The sequence below is a fragment of the Carya illinoinensis genome, chromosome 16 (assembly GCF_018687715.1).
Source record: "Carya illinoinensis cultivar Pawnee chromosome 16, C.illinoinensisPawnee_v1, whole genome shotgun sequence".
In the NCBI taxonomy this organism is placed as follows: Eukaryota; Viridiplantae; Streptophyta; class Magnoliopsida; order Fagales; family Juglandaceae; genus Carya; species Carya illinoinensis.
The window spans coordinates 780,989-805,435 of record NC_056767.1 but is presented as its reverse complement, the minus strand read 5'-3'; the positions used below and the strand labels follow the sequence as shown (position 1 = coordinate 805,435).

The following is a 24,447-nucleotide window of genomic DNA, read 5'->3' as shown; positions in this document are numbered from 1 at the left end:
AAAGAAGGAAGAGAAATCAGATTGAGAGTGTTATGGATATGGATGGGAGGGTATGGGAGGAACAAAAGGAAATAGAAGAGGCTTTCTACAACCACTATCAGGATGTGTATAAATCTTCTGACCCCTCAAGGGTGGATATTGAACAGTGCCTATCAGCATTGGATAGAAGAGTAACAGAGAGATGAATGAGGAGTTGGAGGAAGATTTTACCAAAGAAGAGGTGGAAGTTGCTGTAAAACAGATAGGGCCTTTGAAATCTCCAGGCCCAGATGGATTTGGGGCAGCTTTCTATCAGTCCTATTGGGATGTGGTGGGGGAAAAGGTGACAACAGCAGTTCTGAGTGTGTTGAAGGGGGAAGAAAATATGAGGTTATGTAACTATACTCATGTGGTCTTGATTCCAAAGGTGAAGGAGCCAAAAACAGTGGGGGATTTCAGGCCTATTAGTCTTTGCAATGTGATATATAAAATCATTGCAAAGATTTTGTCAAATAGATTGAAGGGTGTGCTTGATCAGGTTATTTCCTCAAACCAAAGCGCTTTCATTCCAGGAAGGCTTATTACAGACAACATAGTGGCTGCCTATGAGATTGTTCACTCAATGAAAGTGAGACATAAGGGGAGAAAAGGTAGTATGACCTTAAAGTTAGACATCTCTAAGGCATATGATAGAATTGAGTGGGACTTCCTGAGAGTTGTAATGGTAAAATTGGGTTTTGGAGAAAGGTGGGTGGGGCTCATTATGCAGTGTGTACAATCAGTATCCTTTGCTATAAGGGTTAATGGGATGGCAAGTAACACTTTTGTTCCTTCTAGAGAATTGAGGCAAGGTGACCCATTGTCACCTTACCTCTTTCTTTTGTGTGTAGAAGGTTTGAGTTCCCTTATTAATAAAGCTGAAAGGCAGAGAGTTTTAAGAGGGGTGTCAGTGGCAAGAGGGGGGATAAGGGTGACACATTTGCTGTTTGCTGATGATTGTATTGTGTTTGGACAAGGTTAAAGATTAAGCAGTTACTTGAGATCTATGAGAAGACATCGGGGCAGTGTTTAAATAGGCAGAAAACATCCTTGTTTTTCAGCAGAAATGTTAGTGAGGATATAAAGAGTAGGATAAGAAAGGATATAGGGGCTGGAATTCAAAACAATTGTGAAAAATATTTGGGGCTGCCTGTGATGGTGGGGAGGTCCCAATATAATACTTTCAGGGGAATTAAGGATAGGGTGTGGAGTAAAATTAGTAACTGGAAGAATCTTTTCCTTTCCCCAGCTGGAAACGAAGTGTTGCTGAAGGCTGTGATCCAGGCTATACCTACTTACCATATGAATGTGTTTAAACTTCCAGTTAAACTGTGTAAAGAGATTGCTGCATTAATGGCCAGATTTTGGTGGGGCTCAAAGCAAAATGGAAATAAAATACAATGGAGGAGTTGGGCCAAAATGGGGGCGACAAAGGCTGAAGGGGGCTTGGGTTTCAGGGAGCTTCAGTGTTTTAATAAGGTTCTCCTTGCAAAACAATGCTGGAGGGTCTTTAATATGCCTAATTCAGTTGCTGCCATGGTGTTAAAAGACAAGTATTTTAGAAATTCAGATTTGTTGAATGCAAAGCTGGGTGGTAGTCCTTCAAAAATCTGGAAAAGCTTGTGGGGGTCTCTTGATTTATTGAATGAAGGGTTGGTATGGAGAGTGGGAAATGGGGAGAAGGTCCATGTATGAGGGGACAAATGGGTTCCACGTCCGAACAAGTTCTGTATTCAATCTCCTAGGGGTAATAACTGTCCTGAGCTTAAAGTGAAGGACTTGTCGATAGGAGGTAGATGGAATACTGGGTTGGTGAGAGAGTTGTTGCTAGAAGAGGAAGCTGATCTTGTGTGTGGCATTCCTGTTAGTCAAACTAATGCAGAGGATAAGAGGATATAGGCTCTCACAAGGGATGGGAAGTATAGTGTAAGGAGTGGTTATCATATGGAGAGGGCTCGGAGGTATAGAGATGGAGGGGGGGCTTCAGAGATTAAGAATGGAAGAGAGGTGTGGTTAAAAATCTGGAGCTTAAATACACCTGAAGTGGTTAAAATTTTTATATGGAAAGCTGTTGTTAATAGTCTCCCTACAAAACAAAATCTGTTTAAACGGAAGGTGGTGGATAATCCTTTTTGTCCTGTGTGTAAGAAAGAGGAAGAATCTGTATGTCATGTGATGTGGAGTTACAAGGCTACAATGGATGTATGGGCGGATTGCTATAGTCCAGTTCATAAATGGCCCCGGGTGGAGGGGGATTTTATGGATCTCTGGGATATGCTGTCAAAGAAATTGAAGGGGTAAGAGCTGGATATGGTGGCAACCATTATGAGGAATTTATGGTGGAGAAGGAATTTATTTGTTTTTGAATCAAAATTTAATGGACCAAGGGAGATACACATGCAGGCTAAGGAGAGTCTATTCTCTTTTGTAGAGGCAAGAAATGAAAAGGGAGGTGTTACACGGCCTTCAAAGGTACAACCAGTATGCTTGAAATGGAAAAAACTTGGAAAGGGTTTTGTGAAAGTAAATTGGGATGCTAGTTTGGATGTGGATAAGAGGAAGATGGGAATGGGGATTGTTGTGAGGGATGAGAATGGAGAGGTGATGTTGGCTTTATGTAATCAGTTGCATGGGATTTTTACTCCTGCTGCAGCCGAGACAAACTCTTTGTGGAGAGCTTTCCAGGTATGTGCTGAGTTACAGTGGACAAGGGTCATCTTTGAAGGGGATGCCTTGGGTGTTATACTTTCAATAAAGGGGAAAGAAAGATGCTGGGAATGGCATGGTCAGATTATAGATGACATTAAAAATTGTTTGGTTAATAGAAAAGATTGGTCAATACAGTATACTAAAAGAGATAATAACAGAGTTGCACATAGTTTGGCAAAGATGGGGTTAAATGCAGAAAATGAGTGTATATGGATAGAAGGGGGGCCGGAAGGAATTCTTCCGATTGTAATACAGGAAAAATGCTGTAATGTTTCTGATTTGAGGTAATACAGAAGTGGCTTCTGTTTCAAAAAAAAAAAAAACGATTCCAATCGAAGACTTCATTCGGATGATTCATGGAATTAATTTCTTTAACGTATAAAGCATGACTAATCATAGGGGTGTGTGCGCGTACGTAAATTGATAGCTAGCAGGTTACATCCATCCGAAGCCATGAATGCCGAAATAGCAGAGGGACTATCCCTCCTCTTCTTTTTGTTGCATGTCCAGTTTCTTGAACCAGGAAGCTAGCTTTGAGGTGTTGCTGCTATACAATTACGTTAGCATGGCAATGTTTAGCACGCAGTTTTAGCAGAAGAGCTTATTTATATATGCTAGTTTACGAACCTAGCTAGCTATAAGTTTTTCAGCTCAGGCTTTGTGAGATTTTAGCAATTTATTTTCGATTGCTTTTGCAAGAATCTTCATCTTTTGTTCTCAATCAATGAAAACAATTCTGGACATCCGTCTTTCTTCCTGTCTTATTTTCTCTCTTGGTTCTCAGTGATGGTCCTCTCATAACAACTATAACACATAATTCTTCAAATTAAGAGTTCATAGAGACAGAGCGCTGAGATTGCTAGTGCTGCTCACACTATGCGATGTTCATAGCCTAGTGGACAGGCGGCCAATCAATCCTCGTAATCCCTTGTAGCATCTGTACCACTTGCCCTATCCTTGGCCTCCTCGAAGGTTGCTCCTGTATGCACAAAAAACTCACTTGAATTGCCCTCACCACTTCCTCCATATCCACCTCCATTTCATGGTGATTGTTACCCAGCAACCTTCTATCCAAAATTACCTTCACGTTACCCTTCTCAAATTCGTCATAAGCCCACCAGGAGAACCTTCTCCCATTCGTTTCTGCAGATACTTCAAAGTTCCTTCTCCCACTCACTATCTCCAACAAAACCATGCCAAAACTATAAACATCGGATTTTGTTGTTAATGGAAGATTTGCCAGCCATTCTGGTGCCAAGTATCCTCGACTGCATACGACGCTTGTCATGGTTCCATGCATATGGGCTAGCTTTGCAAGACCAAAGTCTGAGACTTTTGCAGTATAGTTCTCATCCAAGAGAATGTTTTCTGGTTTTATATCACAATGGACAGTGCAATCCCGACACTCATCGTGAAGGTATGTGATTCCCCTCGCAGTACCAAGAGCAATGTTGAATCGAGACTCCCAACTCAACAATTTTCTTCCCAACTCATCCTCAGTTTGGAAAAGGAAAATATCCAGAGACTTGTTCTGCATGAACTCGTATACTAAAAGCCTGTGGCGCCCTTCACAGCAAAAACCAATCAATCTCACCAAATTTAGATGATGGGTGCTACCTATTGTTGCAACTTGCATCCTAAATTGTCTCTCTCCCTGCTGCTCCATTTCCTCAAGTCGCTTTACCGCAACCACCGTTCCGTTAGCAAGAGTTCCTCTGTACACAGCTCCAAATCCTCCACTTCCAAGCTTCTCCGTGAACCCCTTGGTCGAGCGCTGGAGTTCCCTGTACGAGAACTGGGTAGGAGCACAAGATGCATACTCGAGAAGAGCATGTTTACCTGACAATCGCCCAAATTTGGTACTGCTCCACCACCACCACAATGTATGCACCAAGGCAAGCCAACCTAAGACGGAACCCAGAACCACAGCAGCCACTGCCCGAGCATGCATTCCCCGACCGTCGCCCTGCCTGACAGCCTTCTGTACATAAGGCAATGGGTTCTGAACCGCTGGCGAGCAAACCTTGACATAGGAAGTGCTAGGGAGCGCCGGATTATAGTACCCAGTCATAAAACCTGGTATCTTATAGTAACAATTCCCCGTCCCATCCGACAATATTGTCGAAGCATCGCAAATAGAATTGACAAGGCAACTCGATTTACAGGAGGATATGGCCACAAAAAAAACTTCAGAACCTTCGACAGCAAATATGCTTTGAGGTGGGTATGTTAAGAACAGGGTATGCTCCATAACCAGCATGGTCAGATTCCCGGGACAATCTTCAGTCTTCAGCTTTCTCTGACACCCTTTCCTGCTATCATTTGGATCAACCTGCTCGAAATTCTCAGATGGACAACCGCAAATTGGGTTCGTACCATTATAACTGCATATACCCATATCCCCACAGTACCCAAAAACTCTACATTGATCCTCGACAGCTACCCATCTCACTGTTAGAGTCCCACTTCCTCGAGCAGTACTATAAATTCTCAAGTTCCCATCATTATCTAACCTCAAAAGCCTTAGCATATCACTGCCCTCATCATGGTCATTACTATAAGCCATTATAGCCCTGCCAGGAATTGAGCGATCGAAAACCGACAATGTTCCATTAGACAGTAATCCCAAACTCGGGGAAGTTAAATTTTCTCCATGTGAGGAACGCAAACCTCGACTCCAATACACAGTAGTATCATTCCACTTAAGCGTAATATTACCATATTCAAGAAGACCAAATGAGAACAACCCATTTCGCAAAGAGTTACGAGTAGAAAAATTCTGCCACGGCACGATTGTGTCGGTAGGGTGGTCAAATGAAGACCAGACCGGCGAGGTTCCATTCCTCATGAGGACAAGGTTGCCATGGTCGTCGAGGGAGGCAGAGGAGACACCGAGGCCAACGGTGGAGGAGTTCCAGATGGTATGGCCAGAGCCGTTGACGAGCCGGAGGTCGCCTGCAGTGGGATGGAACTGAAGGTAGGCAGCGGAGTCAACGGGGGTGGTACCAGCAGACCAGATCGGGATGCCTCCAGAGTAGACAATGGCAGCCAGGAGGGAAGGAGGGGAGTTGGGGGGGTTGAGGGTTATGAAGCCGAGGGAGAAGTTGTTGTTTGGGGAGGACCAGATTTGGCTTGTGTTGGAAGCATAAAGGGTTGAACCTGGAGAGATTGTGGTCACTGCTAATAAAATGGTGGGAAGGAAGAGGAGGATGGAGAGTAATTGTAGTAGTATTAGGCTTTGGATTTGGAGTGTCATTTCTTTTTCTGTTTGGAGATGTTTATTTGGTTTATTTCATCAGTTTCTGGGGACATGGGAGGCTTCTGTGTCGATCAATTCGGGGAGATAAATACAGAGAAATGTGAGCAAGGTTCAAACTTCAAAGTGCTGAGTATTAAATTGGAAGGATATAAGACTCTCGGTCTTTTTTTTTTTTTTAAAGTTGAAGGAGACAGGATCTTTTTCTACACCATTGAAATAAGACTTTCGGCCTTTTAAGTCGACGGAGACAGGAGGCTTTTTCTACCTCGATGAATTGCATGATCCGATTACCTGAGTTGCTGCAACGCTTGTGCTTGTGATTTGTAATCAATCAATGATACTTTTCTTTCCAACCGTCTGAAAGTTCAACGCACGGCGCTGACGGCGGTATAATTTTTACTCTCTCTTTTTCTTTTTTTGGGTTCTTCTGGCATATTTCCATGCCGACGGCGTCAAAAGTCCTTCACGACTTCCCAACTTTCTAACGGAGACAACATGTATTTCCTTTCCCTCTCGCATGTGGATCGCATGTTTAATATACGAGAATAATTAAATGGGTAAGAAAAAGAAAAAAAAGGGAAATTGCACGTCAGAATGGTCAGAAGCCCACCGTGACGGTATACAACATTACCCTTTTCTCCAATTTGCTTTCTGCTTCAATTCAAAAGTTGCGGTTTTTTAGCAGAACACCATAAATTTGACCAATTGTAGGGGATCAGACAGACTGACCCAAATGGAAGAATTGAATTGGCGTGGCAGCAAAATAAAAAACATGAGATATTAAATCCATAAATCAATTAAAAAGTACTTTCATCAGAAGGAACTGAGTTGAATTAATTTCTTTGCTGTTGCTTTGTACAACTGAAACAGCACTGATGTTGACATTAATACACAACACATATTACAACCAGGTGCTAACTACAAAATGAATGCTGCAGCTGATTATAAAACCCTACAAGCATGTATGTAGGAAAGAAAACTTGCTAGTAACTAAAATAAGAACAAGACATATTTTCCTCCACAATTCACTGTTGAATGTCAAGCCGCCAAGTGAAGCACTAAAAAGAATATGGAATTCAGCAATGCCAGGGTATGTAAAAATATCAGCAGATTTATTGCACCAATGCCCTATACAGCCTTCAGTGGGCTGTAAGAGATGCATTATGGATATGCCTGGATATTTTCCCATCTTATTTGAAATGGTCTTGCTTAATAATTGCATTAAAATCAGGGCGCAGTTCATCATCAGCATTCTGCTTCCAAATTTCACCATTTTCATGGACAAACCATGATACTTGAGGAGACAGTGATGCGTAGATATCTGCATATATTCGATATAGGTGCTCATTACTCTAATGTCATTTGAGAACATTGTTTCTAGGTGGCTAGAAGTCACTAGTGATTCATTCACTTCATCAAAGGGAGGCTGGCAACAAAACATAGCTTACGAGCATTTGATCAATGGTATAAGTAATCCTGATTAACCACGACAATTACTAGAGTTTAATAATATCACTGGAGAAGTGCATATGGAATTCTCCAGAAGTGGATTCTTGGTTTAGAAAGTTGGCTCAATTATCAGGATCACATGGTAAAATTGCTATATATTTCTAATTGGAAATCAATATCACATGGACGAGCTTATATTATTATCATTATGTGGGCACAGAGAATTGGAGGCAGTTTTCGTTTAAGAGGAACAACTCATAAGCTAACTTCAGCAAGAAGTTTCTATGTCATTAGTTCAGCCTGTGTTAAAAATGTGTTTCATCAAAGTGGCATCATCAGTACTACCTTCTCACACGTACACAAAGACAGACAAAATAGACAAATTAAAGTTAGAGGTAGTACACATATATAATACTTCCTTAGATATCCTTGCAAAGGAAAGCTAAGAACATCAAATATTTCAAACTTAGATTTCCTAGCTAAGCAAATATTTCATATTTATATTTTCTAACTAGTATACTATGCTGAATTCATATTTTTATTGTTTCTAAAAATAAATGGTCTTTCCTTTTCCAGTGTATCAAAAATGAATTGTAACATCAAATGCGACTCAGCAGAGCTGACAAATATCGGATGCATGTTATAAAGGAAAAAGGTCATATGTCCAAAGACTTGTAATGAACCAATCACATCATGTTGGCAGGGTTCTAACAAATTTTCTTCATGCCAATGACGTTGAAAGGACCGTACCGAGGCTTAATGGCCTTGTAAATAAGTTAAAAAACATGGGAAATTTTGTTGGAGACTAGCGGGCTCCGAGTCGTTTAAAGAGATGTATGCAAATCAGATTATGGAATTATATCTATACTGAACTAAATATTATGTGCAAAAAAAGAAAAAAAGAAAAAGAACAAGTCAATGGTAGACTCATGACACATGGTGGGAGGAGCAATTGGTAGCTTACAACTAATGTCACAAGAGGGGGCACAGCCCTAAGTTACCATGCTCTGGTGGAGCATAAACATGGTCACCTTACATGTGTTACATCATCTTTTAACGTTCAGGGGAGGCTGCTTTGACATCTGCCATAGTCTTTTTTCTAAAAAAACATATACGACAATTACATTACCTACTGTCACAAGCCTGGCTATTGATAGATTTGTTTTTTATTTTTATTTTTTATAAGTGGCTATTTATAGATTTGTGAAATGGTCTTCTGTTCAGAATTTCAAGGGGTATGCTTGTGTGTAATAAGTGTGCCTAGGCTATCAACCAACGTGCCAATTGATGGATGTTTCTATTCTAGCCTGGTCACCCCACCTTGGCATGAATATGCTAAACTGGGAAGGTCCAAACAAAATTAAACACTAAAATCACAAGAGTAAATTGCATGTCATATGCATCCATCTACTCAGCGTATATGCATGGATGTATGTTGACATGTTTGCCTGGGCTCACCTGCAACAGAAGTTGGATCCCGATCTCTTGTACTATGCAATACCAAAGTTCCAGAAAGCACAGTTATGAATCCACAAAGCACTGAGACAATACTGCTAGCACTCTGACCAGACCAGTCCTAGAACAAAAACAGAAAATTCAGATAACACTCTCAATTGAAAATTGCAGAATTGCTTTGGGAAATGAATCAAAGATACCTTGAACATTATGGCACTGGCAAAAATTGTGAGTGATGTGAACAAAGCATAATAGATTGGAGAAACAACCGTTGTGTTGAATGTGTCCAAAGCCTGGGTCATTGATGCACATTATTTTCTAAATCAAGACTGGACAGACAAATGACACAAATTATCAACAACAAAGAAATATATCTACAGCAAAAATTTTGAACTTACTTACAACTTTCTAATGATTTATGAAAACCAAAGATATGATTTGGTTGTTGTGTACTAGATTAAAGATATAGTCTCTTCTCTCATCTTAAACACTCATATTAGGAACAAGCCACAGAAACACTAAAGTCATGACCAAAAAAATCTTCAGTAACCATGGCAATGATTTTTTTAAGAGCAATGCTACATACAGTCACTTTTGCGTACTCTCTGCGCACTCCACTGATATGATTGGCTGGATTAATTTTTTTTTAATATCCAACCAATCATATCACTTGAGTGCACAAAAGAGTGCGCGAAAGTGACTGCACATAGAATTTTTGTTTTTTTATTAATCTCAAATATGATGATGATGAGTTGCTAGAGAGGAGAGGAGACCATGCCATTTCATGTAAAAAGCATTCCTCAATCTCTATAGAAAGAACCTTGGGTATTTATAAAATCTAAGCATACCTAAACTTGGATAAGAAAAAAAGGGAAAATAAGATTTTATTCACTCAAACTATTACTCCTCTTGCCATATGGCAACCAAACTACCAAAGTTATTATAAGGTCAAATCGTATCTTAAATTTTAGATTTTTTTTTTTGGGGGGGGGGGGGGGGGGGGGGGGGGGTGTTGGTGGTGTTAAGTGACAAATTTAGTAGTTTGGTGGTCATAGTGTAAAAGGAGTTGTAGTTTGAAAAAGGTAAAATGTGATTTCCCGAAATTAAATGTATAAAGCATAAATGGCGAAAAGAAATCAAGTTACCTAAGAGAAAGTTATAGATCTATATCTAACTAAAATCGTAACACACACACACACACACATATTCTTGAGCAATTTCTTTTCTTTTTTTGTAAGGAGACCTCTATACAATGCTACACTGATGTATATACCATAGTTAATCTTATGACTATTATAGTCACAAGACTCTCATATGGATAGCAGAGGTGAATTATTCTAACACTAGAGTAGTTGTAGTGTGAACCACATTAGCCAACATAGATCATCCCTCATATATTGTAAGATGAGTTAACAGATCTCAACAAAAAGGCACTTGGGACAATACATGCTGACTGACTGTCAACACACTGACCACCAATAAATTGGAAAGCACCTGATTCTGAAATCTCCCTTCTCAGAGTCAGAATATTTTCTACATTTTTTATATGCACCAAAAAAAAAAAAAAACATATACAAACAGACACCCCTCTGTAGCACAACTTCATCACGTTCCCAGGTGAACCCTACCATATGCTGTCATTTCAATATTTTTCATATTTCAAGAAACCAAAAAAGGAGAGGGAAGAAGGGAGATGGAACCAAAAGAGGAATAAATTAAAGCACTGACCTTGTTCAAATAATTCAGCTGAGTGATAATACAAGTAATTGCAACCATTACAAAAACCCATGTTTGGAAGCTTCCTGCCTGGCTTGAACCCTCCAATGTGAGTTTTATAGCAATGCCTACAGCTTTAATACTCATAACCTGCAGAAGAAATATAAAATCAGTTGTGAGCTTTAAATCATTATCTAGTGATAGAATATTTTCTAACAAAGAACAGACATCATATGCCCAAGGGATACGATGAATGGATCAAAGGAGGAGGAGGTTCTAATTAGAAAAAAGAAAACAATGGTAGGAGAAATATGATGCCTACTGTCATTAGTATCAGATTAAAAAGAATTTTTTTCAGCAATTTAAAAGAGTAACCAAGGAATGCTGACCGTCAATGATCCAATTATAGAACATACGCCAATATAGACCAGTATGTTTGTCTGCCCAAAACGTGGTTCACAATACAATATCAGCACCAAAACTACTGCTATTGCTGAGGCTGTGTATAAAAGAAAAGCTGGACCAAAAACATGAATACAATCAAGAGAAAAACTAAACATAGAACAGCACTCAATGTTCAAAAGATTTACCTGGTTGAGTTGCTAATTCCCAAATTTCCTCCACTGAACTCAGACTAAGTTCACTGGGTGCATGAAGCACAATCAATGTAGAACCCACTATGCATAAGACACACCCCACAATACCCATTTTCCGCAATTTTTCCTTCAAGAAGAAGTGTGCTAGAACAGCACTTGCAACAAAATAAACAACAACAAAGTCAAAAACACAAAATTATTCATCTGACACACAAAGGTTGCATTTGGTTACAAGGACATGAGGCGTCACGAGTACCGCAGGAGCAAACCAGGAGCTTGAATTCCAAATTGGAATTTCATGTAAAATCTGGTTCTAGCAACCAAGTGTAACAGCACTAGAATTTAAATTAATGGTGGAAATTCACCTAACAATTATACTCAAAGCTCCAAGTGGTGTCACAAGTACCGCAGGAGCAAACACGTAAGCGACAAAATTGGCGAGTTCACCGACGATCACTGCTCATTTAAAAGTGAGAAAAACAAATCGCTGGCTCGTATTTCTTCACAGTTCTCAAAAATCATTACATCCACAAATCAACAAAGCAAAACTTACTTGTCACCATGCCAACCCACCAAAACGGCTCCTTCAGATACCCATATCCACCAGAACCTTTATTTCATTAGCCAGGCAAACCACCATCACAATGATATCATGTAATTGAACCCAAAATTACAATTTCTATTTTAAAACGTAAATCAATTACCATGAGAGAAATAGAAAAAAAAGACTCTCAGCTCAAAGAAAAAGATCATGATTCTATACTAATATACATCTCGATAAGCCATAGCAAGGTTCTAATAAGCAGCTGAGTCTATATTTTTACGAAATTCGGAAAATCTTGAAAACTTATTGACTTGAGAAAGGAATATTGAAGTCTTATGAACTTCTTTTAAGTTAAAAATTGAACTCATTTATCCTTCTTATGGCATTAGAACGTCTAATTAACTAACTTCAATTCTTTTGAAATTGAAAATGAACGAAATCAGTAAATTGAATGGAGGAAGGAATGCTTACTGGCTCGAGGGCCCGAGGTGCCAGCACGTTGGAGACCCAACTTCTTGATGATGAAGCTGGCCCCGATAAAAAAACTAGAGACCGAGGCGAGAATAAATCCTTTAAGATTATCAGCAAAGGAAGTAGACACGGATGCTTCAATCACCAAAGACGCGGCCATGGGACATTGGTGGGTACAATTCTCATCTGAATAACCAAATGGAAAGGTACAGAGAAACTTACCGAGAAAACCGAATGTGCAGCTAATGAAGAAAAGAAGCAAAGGATCCAACTTCAAGAGGAGTGAAAGTTCTTCACCTATCAGTCCAAGGGGATGTATGTATACGTATTCGTATTCGTATCCGTATCTCTATTGCTGTATCATACGGATAAGAATTAGATAGCCTCGTTTACTGCTTTGGGGAATACGAATACGAATTAGATTACCTGTATGCATTGAGGAGGGAGCTTCGATGGGCTTACTTCTTTGGGTAGGCAGAAAAGAATTAGATAGCCTCGTTTACTTGAACTGTGGGCTTCGGCCCAATCTTCCAAATTTCTACGTTCACTTGGGTGTAGCTGAAATGGCATACATAGGCTATTTTAAAATATTTGTGAATAATAATGAATTGAATAAATTTTCTTATCAGTTAGTTTATAAATTATACACCACATATCTGATGTGGCAAATCAGATTCATCAATTAAATATAAAAATACAAAAACTGACTTTAGATTCTCAATGTTTTGCGTGTAGAAAATTTGATTAAAAAAAATAGAGAAAATCAAACCACCCCAAAAATGTATGTGAGAGAGAGAGAGGGATTCGACGAGAGAGAGCTCTTGATGAGAGAGAGAGGGAGGGTTTGGTGAGAGAGAGAGAACTCGATGAGAAATGGGGATTTGTTGAGAGAGAACTTGAGGGAGAGAGAGAGAGCTTGATGAGAGAGAAAGAGAGATTGAAATAGATAGATATGTTGGGTCGGAAATAAAAATTCAAAAAAAATAAAAAACACATTAGATGTGGGGTGAATAGTGATTGTTGTATAGCATAAATTCATTAGGTTTGATGAGAGAGAGAGAACTCGATGAGAAAGGAGGATTCGGTGAGAGAGAACTTGAGGGGGGAGAGAGAGAGCTTAATGAGAGAGACAAAGAAAGATTGAAATAGATAGATATGATGGGTCGGAAATAAAAATTCAAAAAAAATAAAAAAACACATCAGATGTGGGGTGAATAGTGATTGTTGTATAGATAAATTCATTAGGTTTGGTGAGAGAGAGAGAACTCGATGAGAAAGGAGGATTCGGTGAGAGAGAACTTGAGGGGGGAGAGAGAGCTTGATGAGAGAGACAAAGAGAGATTGAAATAGATATATATGATGGGTCGGACATAAAAATTCAAAAAAAATAAAAAACACATCAGATATGGGGTGAATAGTGATTGTTGTATAGCATAACTCTAATGAATTTACAATATTTGAGTGGATTTTATATAAGAGTATAAGTCTATTGAGATGTGTTTGGATATATAAAGTAAGTTGAGATATATTAAACTTTTTATGAAAAGTTAAAAAAAATGATGGATACCATCAATAATTGGTTTGTTATTGTAGCGATAGAATAATTATTTTATTTATATATTTTACTAATAAACAACATATAAATATGAGGAAATTCCTCCAATGCATTTAAAAATTAATTTCCCACAAATTTTGTCTCCAAATTTATTTGATTTAAATTTTACAAAAATATTAAATATTATCAATTATGAAACAATATTCTCATTTAAAAATATTAAATTGAAATTTTTTACATATTATTTAATAATTATAATGGTGGATTAAACTGTTAAAGAAATTAAAGTAATTTTTTTTGTTTGCCAATCCAAATTTATCATCTTAAATTATATTTGCACGATGTCATTTTCATAAATCTATTTTATTTAAGTTGTTATTAATTAGTAGATGATTGAAATGTCCTCATTTTAATTACATGTCATCGATTTTTTAGTTAAGTCATGTTATTTAAATTAATGATTAAAAATATCCCAATAATTGTATCATAAAAACCAACATAAATCTTCAACATCAGCTGAATTTTCCATTTAAAAAACAATTGCTCTAAAAAAGGTATACAAAATGAAGGGTGCTAGGGGCCGGCCAGCACTTACCGCTGGGCGTACCGCTAGTACAAATGTAGAGCAAGATCGTGTCCAACATGCTGTTTCGCTTGGCATAAATTGTATCTTACATTTTAAGTTCCAGCTTAAAACAACATGATTAGGGTCTGTGCGTGCGCGCTCATCTTAATTTATTTTCTGGCTGTAAACAAATTTGCTATGGGGAAGCATCCTCATTGAATTTCAACAGCCACTGAAGCTTCATCTTCCCTTCATCCCTCACATAGAATACAACCTTTCCCAGAAAAGAAGCGGCTTCAGGAAGAAAAGGGGAGAGGGAGGAGGCATTAACAATTAAAAAAAGAAAACAAAAAGAAGAAGAAGAAGGTGTCTGGGCAATATAAGACCAGCTCTAGATGCCTCGTGTGCAACAAGATTAAGCATTTAGCCACGACCCTGAAAGAAGCCCTTCACAATTGTATTGACTTACCAGTCACCATGATTTCTTCCACTTGCATCCTCCAAAGCTCACCTGGTAATCACCCATACTTGCTGTACTTCAGGAATTCTGTTTTGCCAAAAACATGGATTCTCAGATAGTGTAAGCTTCTACTTGCTTTGCTGAAGTCACTGAAATTGAAACTCCTCTTATGCGAACCAGCTCCCGTTCTTTAAGATGACCGTGCCAGTAACTGCCTTATCTGATCACCCTTTACTCCAAGAAAGCTGTAAAAAGCTTAAATGATCACCACCAACCAATAAGAGTCATTTCAAAAGAGTAGATTAAACAAAAGTGGTCACAAATAACACATTGGAGTAGACACCATAATAAGGTCAGCATTGGTGATACCGTATTAAGGTCAACACTGGTGCAACAAAGTTATCGACCCATGATTTTTTTATTTTTAATTTATTGGCACTAGGTGTCCAGAAATAACGTCCCAACTAATCCTAAAGGTGCACATACCTTCTGCAATGAGTTTTCTACAAGTGCACATAGGGTAATTCAAAGGGAAAATCTCTTAGTCCGATGGCCTTAGAGATTGTTTGCATCTAAGGGGATTTGAACTTTAAGACCTGGGGGGAGTATACCCCCAAGCCTAAGGCCTTTACCACTTGAGCCAACACCTAGGGGTTAAAAGTCATTGACACATTGTATGTCAGGGTTTCATCTTGGGAAAAGAAGAAGATAGAAATGACCAAATCACTGCTTTTACTTGATAGGATACCCTGTTGCTGTTCTATATCAGCACATGCTAGTACTGAGACAGACACAAATCATTCAGCAATTTTAAGAAAAATGTTTATGCTCAACCGTAATAACTTTAAAAAAGGTCAAATAATTAATTAATTAAACCAACCGACATAATTTCAACCTCACAAGGAGAGTTTAAAAGTCCAATTTTCATTTTCAATCACCAATACATCATGAAGATATTTAAGAGTAATCAAGAATATTTGAATCAAACCAAAAACCTTCAAATTCTTCTCTCCAGTCCTTGACAAGCCATTAGTGCAGGTCCTTGCCTATTTTATATATAATTTACTAGTATCCCACAGAAGCTCGCCTTTGATTCCCTCAATTGGCAGCAACATTGTAAGTCTCATGCCAACGTTGCTGCCACCCTTTCCTAACAATTTCTTCATACCTTGGACATATTATAAAAAGTATTGACCAGATTTATTGCCCACTTTCTTGAAAAATGAAGTAATAAGAGAGACATCAAATACTTCTTGAACATTCCAATACCATGTGACTCTTGAAAAGAAATAGTTCTTTTACTACTGCCCAGAAACGCTGAAAATAAAGCCATAGTGAACCCATGCAGGCTAGAAGCTTATCCCATCCCGTGTCCCTCAAAGCTCCAGTCTCTTCTCCCTCTCAATATTGTTAAGAGGTAAGCCCTCCACACAAAGTCTCTAATCTATTGTTCCTCTATAAAGACTCCTATACAACTCAAACTATCTGTTTGTTCACCTTTACTTTCTTTAGTGAAAAGATCAACTTCCACTTCTAATCTCGTTAAAATCGTCAATGGGAATTACACTTCTCCATTCGAGGTACAATTTCCAACTTAGATTTATGTTTGCTCCTTGTTCGTTCCTCAATAATACAAATCTACAGCCTCCTTTAAATCCAACTATTCAATCTTATCAACACCCTTACCTGTTTAGCTCCTACATCTCCAAAAGCCATATATACTAAGACTTAGATGCGCACTTCCCTTCTCAAATTTCCAAAAATTACCAAAATAGAAAAATGGCTATCGATATGTCTTCAGAATAAGCAGTGCGAAGAATTTGCCAGATATTCCATTTTTTTAATAATAAGTGAGTTTCCAAAATGTTCCTTCTATTTCAGAAAAGCTAGAATGCAAGAGAATGACTATTAGACCAAGTAAGCAAGCCACCTTTCAATGGAAATACCACCAAAGTCCATTCCAAAATGAACAGAAATTCAGTCATCCCAGTTAGGAATCTATCATATCCTCTTCCCTTGGAAAAGAAGGAAAAAGGAGAATAACATCAAGATTGTGCACTTTATATCTTGCTCCTCCGCACAAACTCACTCCCCCGTCAATTTCGTCCCCAAGCTACATTTCACCCTGTCATCATTCTGTCTGTACATGCTGCTAGTTAATAGAACCATTGCATTAAAAGCAAACAAGACAATTTACCCTCCATTGCATTTTTTGTTCTCAAAACAAAATAACTACTTTTTCATTTCAAAGCTCACAAACCGGGTGGGAGCAAAACCCATGTACAATCAATCAATAAAATCAATAAAAAAGGTAAAAACGAACTATGCAAAAGCACTCATTTAAAACTCAAATATGCACAAACCACCTTTTCTAGTGTCAATAAACCTTTGAAAGCTGGTAAACTCCTCCCATCATGATAGACTTTAGAAGCCTCCATTGCTTTTCTCATTGTTGACTTCTGATTTGCTCACACTTTCTCCATCTACGCATGATGTCCTTTTCTGATATATTTCCAGAGGTAAATCTTGTAGATTATCCATTACTTCTGGGCCGAAAGAAGTACCCAGATTAACAATCAAGGCATGCTGTCTATGTCTTGTTCTCGCACTGATCAACCTTGTGCTTCAGTAGAGTGGAAAGACTAATTTATTAACTCTGTGCAACAAGCACTTCCTAGGACTTGTCTATGACCATTCTGCTATTGTAAAGGATTTCGTTGGCTTTGAGGAGAGAAAAGAGCCCTTTTAGATTCTAGAACACATGGCCTTGGAAGGCAGGTTTCTCGAGAAAGTGAGGAACAGAGTGAAATGCTTTGGAGGATGTAGAGCTCAAACCCATTAAAATCGTTTGTATCTCACAAATACGAGAGCCATGACATTTTTTTAAGTAATCAAAAGATCGACATAACATAGGAAGGCATATAAAATGAGTACAACATTTCAGCACAAATGGGTGTGTAGAATTCACCTTTTACTGCAAGACTTCCATCATTCCTACTACAGTTATGACAATCTAACTCAATAACAAGCAAAACATTCTGAGAAAGTAAGTTTAAATTTGCAAACTCGCAACAAAGGAGATCATGAACATGCAGCAAACCTGCTGATATATTGTTGCAGCAAATAATATGAATCTTTACTGAGTAAAAGTCCTCTTGTCTGGCAATAACCTCTCTCTGCTTTTAGGTAAAATTGATCGTTCTCGTGAACTGCCCCGGACATTATTACCACCATGCATCTTTGCCCTTCTATGAACTTTCGATGGAGCTTTTTCCCTTGTCTTACCAGGTTGTTTTCCAACCGCCCTTTTGCTCTCAGATTTTCTCCATGGTCCCTTCTCACCCAATATTGTTTTCCTGCCTTTCTTTCCTCTGTTATCCACAACATGTTTTTGAAAACCTCTGCGACTCTCATTTTCATCTTCTTCCTGGCGATCATCATTATCATATTCATGTTCACTAGCATCTTCAACCTCAGCATCCGATGAATCATCCAGCTCCTGTTCATCCTCCTCTCCACTTTTGTCTTCATTCTCTTCCTCCTCTTTCCCTTTCTCATCACGACCTGTCTGCTTTTTCTTTCTACTATTTCCAGCCGGTATGCTAATCTGTTTGCTATCTTCCTTCACCGTGTTCATAAGGTGAATATACCGATTCCTCATAATCATCAATGGATGATTTTCAACTAGCAGGCCCCTCTTGTAACCCTCCTTCGAAACCACAGTGTAGGTTCCAATCTTACTCGACAAATAGAATATACCCGGGTGATGATGCAGTGCTCTTTTAAACCTCGACCGAAGCCCCAAATACTCTCCAAGGTGCAGTGTATTGTCCTGCTCCGTCTTCTTAGAAACGAGAATATGAAGAAGCTCGTGCAAAACCGCAACAGCCCACTTATCCGATTCGTCGCTCTTTGGCAGCAAGTGAGACGCATTCTCGTATGGAGAAATGTAAGGCAACTTCTGCCACTCATCCTCCCACTTCTTCAACTTCTTATCCATCTCAAAACCTCTCGAAAATTGCAAAGGGAACGCTATAGCCATTCCCTTTTCATAATCCGACTTCCCTTTCGTTGCCATTTTCTCCATAGCCGAAGTCGCAAGCTCATTGCTCCAACAAACAAGCTCCAAAACACGCCTATCCTCCGACCCTTTTGAAGAATCTCTGTCACCTACGATTTGAAAATAGTCCGGGAACTCGGGGAAGATAGTTTTTTCATAATCTCGAGGAAGACCCAGATCCCATTTCAAGCGCTCGACAATACTCAGCGGTATTTTGTTGGCCCTGGATATCATCAAGAGCTTCAAAACCCGGTCGGCGGCCTGTTTCTTATAAGTCTCGCTCTGATAAACCAACTGCTCTTCGGCGTCGAGGTTGAGGACTTCCGGAGTAAGCCGGATGTGGGGGTGGATGCCGATGCCGCCAGGGAGGAATTCTTCGAAAACGGAAGGGTATTTGCGGATGAAGTCAATTGAGCGGACGGGGATCTGGAGGGAGTCGCGATTCTGCGTGATGATGGAGACAGGGACGGACTTGGAGGGCTCGGATTTGATGAAGTTTTTGAGGTTGAGCAAAGGCCTGAGGTTCTTCTCTCTCTCCACGACATGGTCGAGACCGCGGTCTCGGGCCCATTTGAAAGGGGTATCCACGAAGGTCCGGCGGCGGTCGAAGTGGGACAGAGAGAATCGCTCAGGGAGAGAGCGGAAGATGAACTGCATTTGGTTGGACTTTGTTCGCTTTTGCTTTCGAAATTCGAAGTGCCTCCCCTATTTTGATTTTGTAAGCTGTGCTCTGCACAATGGGCGTGTTGCTTGGGCAGGGTGAGGTTTTAGGAGGGTTTTGTTGTGCACTACCACTGCTCCATCTCAGCTGTACTCCTTGGGTCTTCTACTCGAGATCATATTAACTTTTTATGAAAAATTAAAAAATAATAAATCTTATCAATAATTTTCCAGATATTTTGTTCCTCCAAGAGACCAAATTGAGATCTATGGAGCTATGTAAGTATCGTATTGGTTTTTTCAATTGTCTTTCATTAGATTGTGAAAGTAGAAGTGGAGGTAGTCCATTATTGTGGAAGAAAGAAATTAATTTGTCTATGATTACTTTAAAATTTCATATTGATGTGTTGATTCAAGATAATGTTGTCATGATCATTCAAAAGATTTGTATCTCACGGGTGTCTTTGGACACCCTGACACTACTTATAGAATGCAAACTTGAGATTTAATCATATCATTGTCACGTATGGATGGGAAAGTATGTTGATTTTTGGGGATTTCAATGAAATTGTAAATCAATCAGAAAAATAGAGTGACAGACCTAGACCTAAAAACAAATTATGGATTTCAGAGAGGTATTAACTGACTATGTCTTGATGGATTTGGGTTTTAGAGTTCCTAAATATACGTAGTGTAGTAGGAGAGAAGGCACAAAGAGTACTAGTGAGAGATGACATATTTTTGGCAAATTACTATTGGTGTCAAATTTCCCACAAGCACTAGTCAACCATGGAACTGTTGCTTACTCAGATCGCTTACCTTTATGGATTAATATTGAATGTGAGTTTATGGTTGAAAGGAAAAAGAAACCTTTTAGGTTTGAAACTATTTGGATGGGTGGGAGAAGAAAAATGTGCTTAGATAATTGAAGATTTTTGGAAAGATGAATCTATTAGGAGTAATATGGGGGAAGTAGTGAGGATGATCCAATGTTGTAGTGAGAAACTGGAGATTTGGAATAGAAGTACATTAGGAAATGCTCATCCCCAATTGAATATAGCAAGAAATAGATTTAAAAAGTTGCAAGAAGCATAACCTTCTGGTATAGGAATTGCTCTTTTAAATTCTGCAAGGGATGATGTTCAAGTTTGGCTAGAAAGGGAGGAAGTAATATGGAGGCAAAGATCTAAGGCTCTTTGGCTTAAGGAAGCATATCAGAACTCAAAATGTTTTCATTTAAAGCCTCATATAGAATGAAAAAGAATTTGAGTAGGAAGCTAAAAAATGAAAGAGGGGACTAGCAAAATGGGGAACAAAGAGAGTAGGGACTATTTTAAATCTTTGTTTCAAGCTTCTAAGCAAAGAGGTCAGTTGGATCTTTTGGAAGGTGTAGAGAGTAGGGTTTCTAGAGATATGAAGGTAGAGCTCGTGAAGGAATTTACAGCCGATGAAGTCACACATGCATTAAACCAAATGCACCCCACAAAAGCCCATGGACCTGATGGAATGACCTCTTATCATCTTTCAAAAATGATGGCAAATTATTGGAAAAGCTGTCATTGCTACTATGCTATATGCTCTTAAACATATGTGTTTCCTAATGATCTTAATCGTACAGATTAGTTTATTTCCAAAGAAAAAATTACTTGAGATGGTTGCTGATTTTTGCCCAATTAGTCTATGCAATGTCATTTATAAACTTATAGCAAAGGCGATTGCTAATAGACTAAAAAGAATGTTGCCTTGTATTATTTTAGACTCTCAATCTACTTTTATCCCTAGGAGGCTAGTCACTGATAATGTTCTTGTTACATATGAGTTAATTCATTTTTTAAGGCAGAAGAGAATGAGAAAAACTAGTTATGCGTCATTGAAATTAGACATAAGCAAGACCTATAATAGAGTTGAGTGAGACTTTTTGGAGAGGATAATGTAGACGTTATGGTTTGATCATGGATTTCTTCAATTGATTATGAACTGTGTTGGATCTGTTTCATTTTCTGTGTTGATAAATGGGGTGCCGAATGGTCCTATTATTCCAAATAGTGATTTGAGGCAAAAGGATCCACTATCCCCTTGCCTATTTCTATTGTACACAAGGGGCTGATTAGCTTATTGAAGACAACTAAAAGAGAGGGATCAGTACCATCTCTGTTGAGAAAGTATGAGCTTGCTTTAGGTCAAAAAATAAATAGAGATAAAATTGTTGTGGTTTTTAGCATAAATGTATCAAAATAACATAAAAGAGAGATTATGGTATTGTGGGGAATAAATAGCATTCAGCAATATGATAAATATCTAGGTTTATCTCCGATGGTTCGTTGATCAAAATCACAAGTTTTTGTTGAGATTAAGCTAAAAGTTTGGCAAAAGCTCAGAGTTGGAAGGAAAAACTGTTATCACATGGAGGAAGGGAAATTCTAATAAAAGTAGTGAGTTTCTCTATTCCTACGTATGCAATGAGTTATTTTAAACTTTCTAGTAGTTTTTGCAATGAATTGGAGAGTATGATGGCTAGATTTTGGTAGGGACGAAAAGAAAATGAAAGAAGAGTGCATTGGATTAGTTGAGATAACATGTGTCAGTCTAAATTCAGAGAGGGCATGGGCTTTAAAGATCTGAATGTTTTTAATATGACTCTATTAGCTAAACAAGGGTGGAGAAATTTGCACAATGAAAGTACCTTGTTGTATAAAGTTTGTAGAGCTAAACACTTTTCAAAAGTAAGTTTGCTTTAGTCAAAGTTGGACACAAATTCCTCATATGCTTGGAGAGGAATATGAAAAGCAAAAAAATGGTTATTTGAAGGATATAGATGGAGAGTAGGTGATGGGAATGAAGTGAACATCTGGTCAGATGCATGGATCTCTAGTCATAAGCCTTTACAGAGGGAAATGAGTGGGATGGAATAGGATCACATGGAAGATACAGTGGATAAGCTCATTGATCAAAATACTAAGTGCATGCTTGGGATTGCTGTGGAAAATATAATTTATAGCTTTAGAACTTATAGCTTATAACTTAAGTAATAAGTTTTATTATTAAAAAGTTATTTATTATTTGGTAATCATATGTTTAAAGCACTTTCAGATATGTTACGTTTGCTTTGAAACAAATTAAAAAAATATTTTTTGAGGTAGAAATGACGATTATTTGAATGTTTAAAGATTATGTCTATATATTTAAAAGTTTGAAAGTTGTAATTATCTTAAAATTATATAGATATTTTAGTTCATTAACAGTTTTTTTTTTTTTTTAAAATTCGAATTACATTTCATATTGTTTGAAAGAGTACGTTTGAGGAAAAGTTTGAGGAAATGTACTTTTTAATTTATTTGAGATTAAAAGTACTTTAATATGTAACACCCAAACAACATAATTTTTTTCATTAAAGAACTTTTAAGACTATTTATAAGACTCTTACCGTAATCCAAAACAGGCCCTAAGTGATGGAAGGTTGACACAATTAGAGCTCTTTTCAATCCAATTGTATCTGTAAATATTTTGAAGATAATTCTTTGCCCAACCCAACATGAAGATAAATAGATCTGGTCACAAGAAAAAAATTGATACTTTCAGTGTTTGAAGTGTTTATAGATTTGTTTAGGAACAAATAAGAATTAATAAAGAGGAAAGCTCCACAGTTTCTAACCACTTGAAGATGTGGAAAATCCTTTAAAAGATGAAGGTTTATAATAAAGTCAGGATATTTGCTTGGCAAACTTGTAAAGAAGATCTCCCTACCCAATCTAATCTTAAGAAGAGGAATGTAGAAGTTGATGATAACTATTGGTTCTGCAAGTCATGTATGGACGATACTAAACATGCTTTAATTTTCTGTCCTCCTATTAGAGATCTTTGTAACAATTATCTACCTACAATGAAGCACATAGAAAGCGAGATGAACTTCACAAATATAGCAATATATGTGATGGAGAAGGGCAACACAGATGATCTAACTACCTTTTTTCTTATAGTGTGGAGATTTTGGTATGGAAGAAACAAAATGCAAGCAAAAATATATTTACTGGATCCTATAACGGTGGTTGATCATGCCTTATCCTTGCAGATAACTTATAAGGAGCTCTCATAAGTACCAATCACACAGTCAAAGAAGATTTGCTATTGGAAACCCCCTCCAACTGGCTATCTTAAACTGAATGTGGATGGAGCAATATTTTTTTATAGGCATAAAGCTAGTGTAGGTGTGATACTTAGAGATGACAAAGGAGATTTGGTGATAGCTGTAAGCAAAGTGGAGAATAAAGTGCATGATCCTGAAACTATTGGACTATTGGCTATGTTTCGGGGTTTATAGCTGTGTACTCATTTGGGATTTTCAAAATTTATTCTAAAAAGTGATTGTTTGTTTATGGTTAATAGATGATAAAGAATCTTATTCAGCTATTGAAAATTTACTCAAGGAAACAAAGAGTATCATACAAGTTTGAAATTCAGCATGTAGATTGTATGGGAAAAAAGGTTGCTCATAAGCTAGCCCGTTATGTTTGGAATGTTGAAAATCTTGAAGTGGTGGATTGATGTTCCATTTTTTTCTTTCCCAAGCTATTTGTGTTGACAAGAACAACTAGTAATGTTGATTCTTTATGAACGAATGATTTTGTTATATAAAAAGAAAAAAAGTTTAAGATCAATTGAGATCACTCAACTAACCAAACATAGGCTAAGCATTTCCCTTTCCCTTTTTTTGCCCTCAACATTTAAACACACGAGTAGTCATTTGCTTTTTACTAGATTTCTAATTTTAAGTTTTTAACACTATAATCTTTGTATTTAATTTTTACTTGATTTCTAATTTTAATATTTTAATTTTTGAATTTAAATATTTTTATAACTCACTCAATTCTCTATAAATTCACTAATGGTTTAATCATCATGTAGTATGAATCAATCATAGCACATGTAATGG

The 24,447-nt window shown here is 37.9% G+C and overlaps 3 protein-coding genes across 10 annotated transcripts; all 3 read right to left on the bottom strand.

Moving 5' to 3' along the window:
• Nucleotides 1-2,923: 2,923 nt before the first annotated feature.
• LOC122299282 (G-type lectin S-receptor-like serine/threonine-protein kinase At1g34300) lies at nucleotides 2,924-6,644 on the bottom strand. The gene has a single exon (XM_043109427.1). It carries the CDS (start codon nucleotides 5,981-5,983, stop codon nucleotides 3,620-3,622), a length of 2,364 nt encoding a protein of 787 aa, XP_042965361.1. The 5' UTR covers nucleotides 5,984-6,644; the 3' UTR covers nucleotides 2,924-3,619.
• Nucleotides 6,645-6,794: 150 nt separating this feature from the next.
• Nucleotides 6,795-12,626, bottom strand: LOC122299283 (probable magnesium transporter NIPA6). Of its 4 annotated transcripts, none has more exons than XM_043109430.1 (9): nucleotides 12,218-12,620; nucleotides 11,756-11,812; nucleotides 11,568-11,658; nucleotides 11,197-11,357; nucleotides 11,023-11,123; nucleotides 10,619-10,756; nucleotides 9,091-9,183; nucleotides 8,894-9,011; nucleotides 6,795-7,307 (listed from the first exon to the last, which is right to left on the bottom strand). In XM_043109430.1, exons 1-9 carry the CDS (start codon nucleotides 12,375-12,377, stop codon nucleotides 7,177-7,179), a joined length of 1,050 nt encoding a protein of 349 aa, XP_042965364.1. In that variant the 5' UTR covers nucleotides 12,378-12,620; the 3' UTR covers nucleotides 6,795-7,176. The 4 variants fall into 4 exon arrangements, with proteins under 4 accessions (XP_042965364.1, XP_042965362.1, XP_042965366.1 ...); XM_043109428.1 differs by having other exon boundaries at nucleotides 10,996-11,123; nucleotides 12,218-12,619; XM_043109432.1 differs by lacking the exons at nucleotides 6,795-7,307; nucleotides 8,894-9,011 and having other exon boundaries at nucleotides 9,090-9,219; nucleotides 10,996-11,123; nucleotides 12,218-12,623.
• Nucleotides 12,627-14,406: 1,780 nt separating this feature from the next.
• LOC122299815 (protein WHAT'S THIS FACTOR 9, mitochondrial) lies at nucleotides 14,407-19,690 on the bottom strand. Of its 5 annotated transcripts, none has more exons than XR_006239775.1 (3): nucleotides 17,898-19,689; nucleotides 14,807-15,042; nucleotides 14,407-14,631 (listed from the first exon to the last, which is right to left on the bottom strand). XR_006239775.1 is itself a non-coding variant. In XM_043110274.1 (2 exons), the coding sequence occupies exon 1, from the start codon at nucleotides 19,512-19,514 to the stop codon at nucleotides 17,934-17,936; it is 1,581 nt and encodes a 526-aa protein (XP_042966208.1). In that variant the 5' UTR covers nucleotides 19,515-19,690; the 3' UTR covers nucleotides 14,407-15,052; nucleotides 17,898-17,933. The 5 variants fall into 5 exon arrangements, 2 of the variants coding, with proteins under 2 accessions (XP_042966208.1, XP_042966207.1); XR_006239776.1 differs by having other exon boundaries at nucleotides 14,407-14,611; XM_043110274.1 differs by having other exon boundaries at nucleotides 14,407-15,052; nucleotides 17,898-19,690.
• Nucleotides 19,691-24,447: the final 4,757 nt, after the last annotated feature.